The sequence below is a fragment of the Gnatocerus cornutus genome, chromosome 6 (genome assembly GCF_029298725.1).
Source record: "Gnatocerus cornutus isolate USDA-ARS CGAHR chromosome 6, icGnaCorn1.1, whole genome shotgun sequence".
Taxonomy (NCBI): Eukaryota; Metazoa; Arthropoda; class Insecta; order Coleoptera; family Tenebrionidae; genus Gnatocerus; species Gnatocerus cornutus.
This window is the reverse complement of record NC_142238.1, coordinates 1,741,627-1,743,937: the sequence shown is the minus strand read 5'-3', so window position 1 is coordinate 1,743,937 and position 2,311 is coordinate 1,741,627. Positions and strand designations below refer to the sequence as shown.

At 36.5% G+C, this 2,311-nt stretch overlaps 1 protein-coding gene across 1 annotated transcript; it reads left to right on the top strand.

The window, feature by feature from the left end:
• Positions 1-556: 556 nt before the first annotated feature.
• LOC148172198 (uncharacterized) lies at positions 557-1,612 on the top strand. Its single transcript, XM_088038885.1, has 4 exons — positions 557-573; positions 641-686; positions 730-854; positions 1,372-1,612. Exons 1-4 carry the CDS (start codon positions 557-559, stop codon positions 1,604-1,606), a joined length of 423 nt encoding a protein of 140 aa, XP_087895011.1. The 3' UTR covers positions 1,607-1,612.
• Positions 1,613-2,311: the final 699 nt, after the last annotated feature.

Genomic DNA, 2,311 nt, shown 5'->3' with positions numbered 1-2,311 from the left:
TTTTTTTTTTTCTTGGTTTATCTTTAGATTTTCTTTTTTCTTTTGAACTACTTAACTAACTAACTGACTAATTAGCTAACTAACTAACTAAACAACCAACTAACTAACTAACTACCTACCTACCCACCTACTTACTTCGATTATTTGTTTGTTATCTACCCAACTTTCACATCAACAAACGTATGTGGAGCACATTGGTGCATGGCGTACGTCTCGGCTTCACAACTCGTAGGTTCACGGTTCGAAACCAACACAAATCCACAACAACACTTTCACATTTTTTCAAAGATCAATCCAACACAGGTAACTGTCACCTAAGCGATACAGGTAAATATAAAAAATACATTTTTTTCCATTGATTTCAACCTACCTGGAAAACACCTTTAATTACACCTGTGACCACACCCTTCGGGTGACCACACCCTTCGGTGACCACGCCCACCTCGGCAACAACAACCACCAACACCACCTCTTCAGCAGCCTCCGGAATTGACCAACAATACCAGAGGCTCCTGAAGACTTCTTCACCCGACAAAGAATGACCTTCATGAAGGTCATGGACAGATGCGGATGGCATAGGCCATCGAAGTGTCCCAGAACCCCGCGTCCTATACTACTCGAATATAACCGTTCCGAGCAGTTTGAGCAGTGTAAAGATTAAAAAGAGTCCGATTTTCTCTTATCTGGTTCAATACGTTTTATACATTATTTTAAGTAGTTTAACTTTAGCACGCATTGGGTTCTGTTGGAAGAATTGTTCATCGATTTAGTAAGGTTACGATTGGCGTGGGAGTAACGTTCCTGCTATCACTCTTCACGAGCTTCCAAACCCAAAACTTCCGTTTTAACAAAATGTAAGTCTCATTTACATATTTTTGGTTTTACTTTGACTTTCTAACATTGCAATTCCATTTATTGTTTCCCAATCGCGGTGTACGTAGCTACAGCCGCGGACAAAAAATCTTAGACGTCAATGTCATCTAATTGTCGCATGGTGAAAACCTCCCTTAGAGTTTGTAACCTTACTTTTTTGCATTGGCAATTTTGAGTTATAATTTTTTTATTTCAAAATTTTCGGTATTTCCAAAATCTCACGGACCTGACTGTTTAGTCATGATAATTCTTCAATGTCAATTTGTCAATATTTTGATGTTTTAAACGTGAGTAATAGGAATGACAGTAATGCACACACTACACTCAAATTTTTGAAACGTCAAAAAAAATTACGTTTAAGATTTTGTGTCCGCGGCTGTACTTTCTCGCCAATCTAATCTGTGATGAATTGTGATAAAATGTAAACGTTGGTTTGTTTTCTCATTTCTATTAATAAATTAAAATTTTTATATTAGATTAATGGAAATTTTCTTTTAGTGATTCAACCATGCACCCCCAGCAGCCCCAGCAGCCCCCATCACCTAAAAATTTTCATTCTATTCGTCGACGTCTCTTCCAAGATGAAAATGATGGAAATAAAGATTCTTTAGTTTCAAGTTTAGGTACAAAAACCATGCAGGCAGTCCAAAAGCGATGGAATTTTGATTTTGTGAATGATAGACCTCTAGAAGGAGGCTGGAAATGGAAAGTTGTATCGTCAGAATCCAACTAAAGTCATAGCCGTGCAATAACATGTAATTCAAATTTATATAATATATTGTCACGTCGGCCGAAAATTCAAAGTCTCTCTTTAACAATAATAACTTTATTATATAAATAACTTTATTATTCTAATAACTACAATATTTACATCCTATCATCCCTATTGCCTTATATACAGATATTCCCCTACCACTAACCTAATTTTAGAAAATGGTTAGTCTAATTTCAAAAATGAGAAAAAAATCTTCATAAATTCTAATATGCCGAAAAGTTGGGTGACTTATAAGGGCCTAATTCTAATTCGATTTTGCGTTAACGCAAACCGTGGTTACCATGGGATACTGCGACATCTGTCATTCGGCTTCATTTTACCCAAATTTTGAAGTTAAATCTTGCTTAATTGGTTAGCACTAGATGAATGAGATGATGCAAGTCGTTTCATCAACTACTTGTCTACACCATGTTTGTAAAAATATTGACGCTCGACAATGCTTTAGCGCCCTGTGCTTCATTTTATTTTGCATTTGACAGTGCGGCAACTTTGCCGCTGCGTAACCGATTTGCGGCACTGAATTGGAATTGACCCCTTAGGAACCATATTTTAAATTAATAGAAAAAAAATGGATGTTCCGATAGCAAAAGGAGATCTAAAGACCTCCTGAAATTTTGAAAACCATTCATCAATTACATCCGGAGTTATACGGCTGTGAATTTT

What these genes read in the sequence shown, in the direction of transcription:
- LOC148172198 (XM_088038885.1), top strand. An exon ending in GTCCGATTTTCTCTTATCTG is followed by an intron (nt 687 to 729) that starts GTTCAATACGTT and finishes GTTTAACTTTAG; the next exon opens with CACGCATTGGGTTCTGTTGG. An exon ending in AACTTCCGTTTTAACAAAAT is followed by an intron (nt 855 to 1,371) that starts GTAAGTCTCATT and finishes ATTTTCTTTTAG; the next exon opens with TGATTCAACCATGCACCCCC.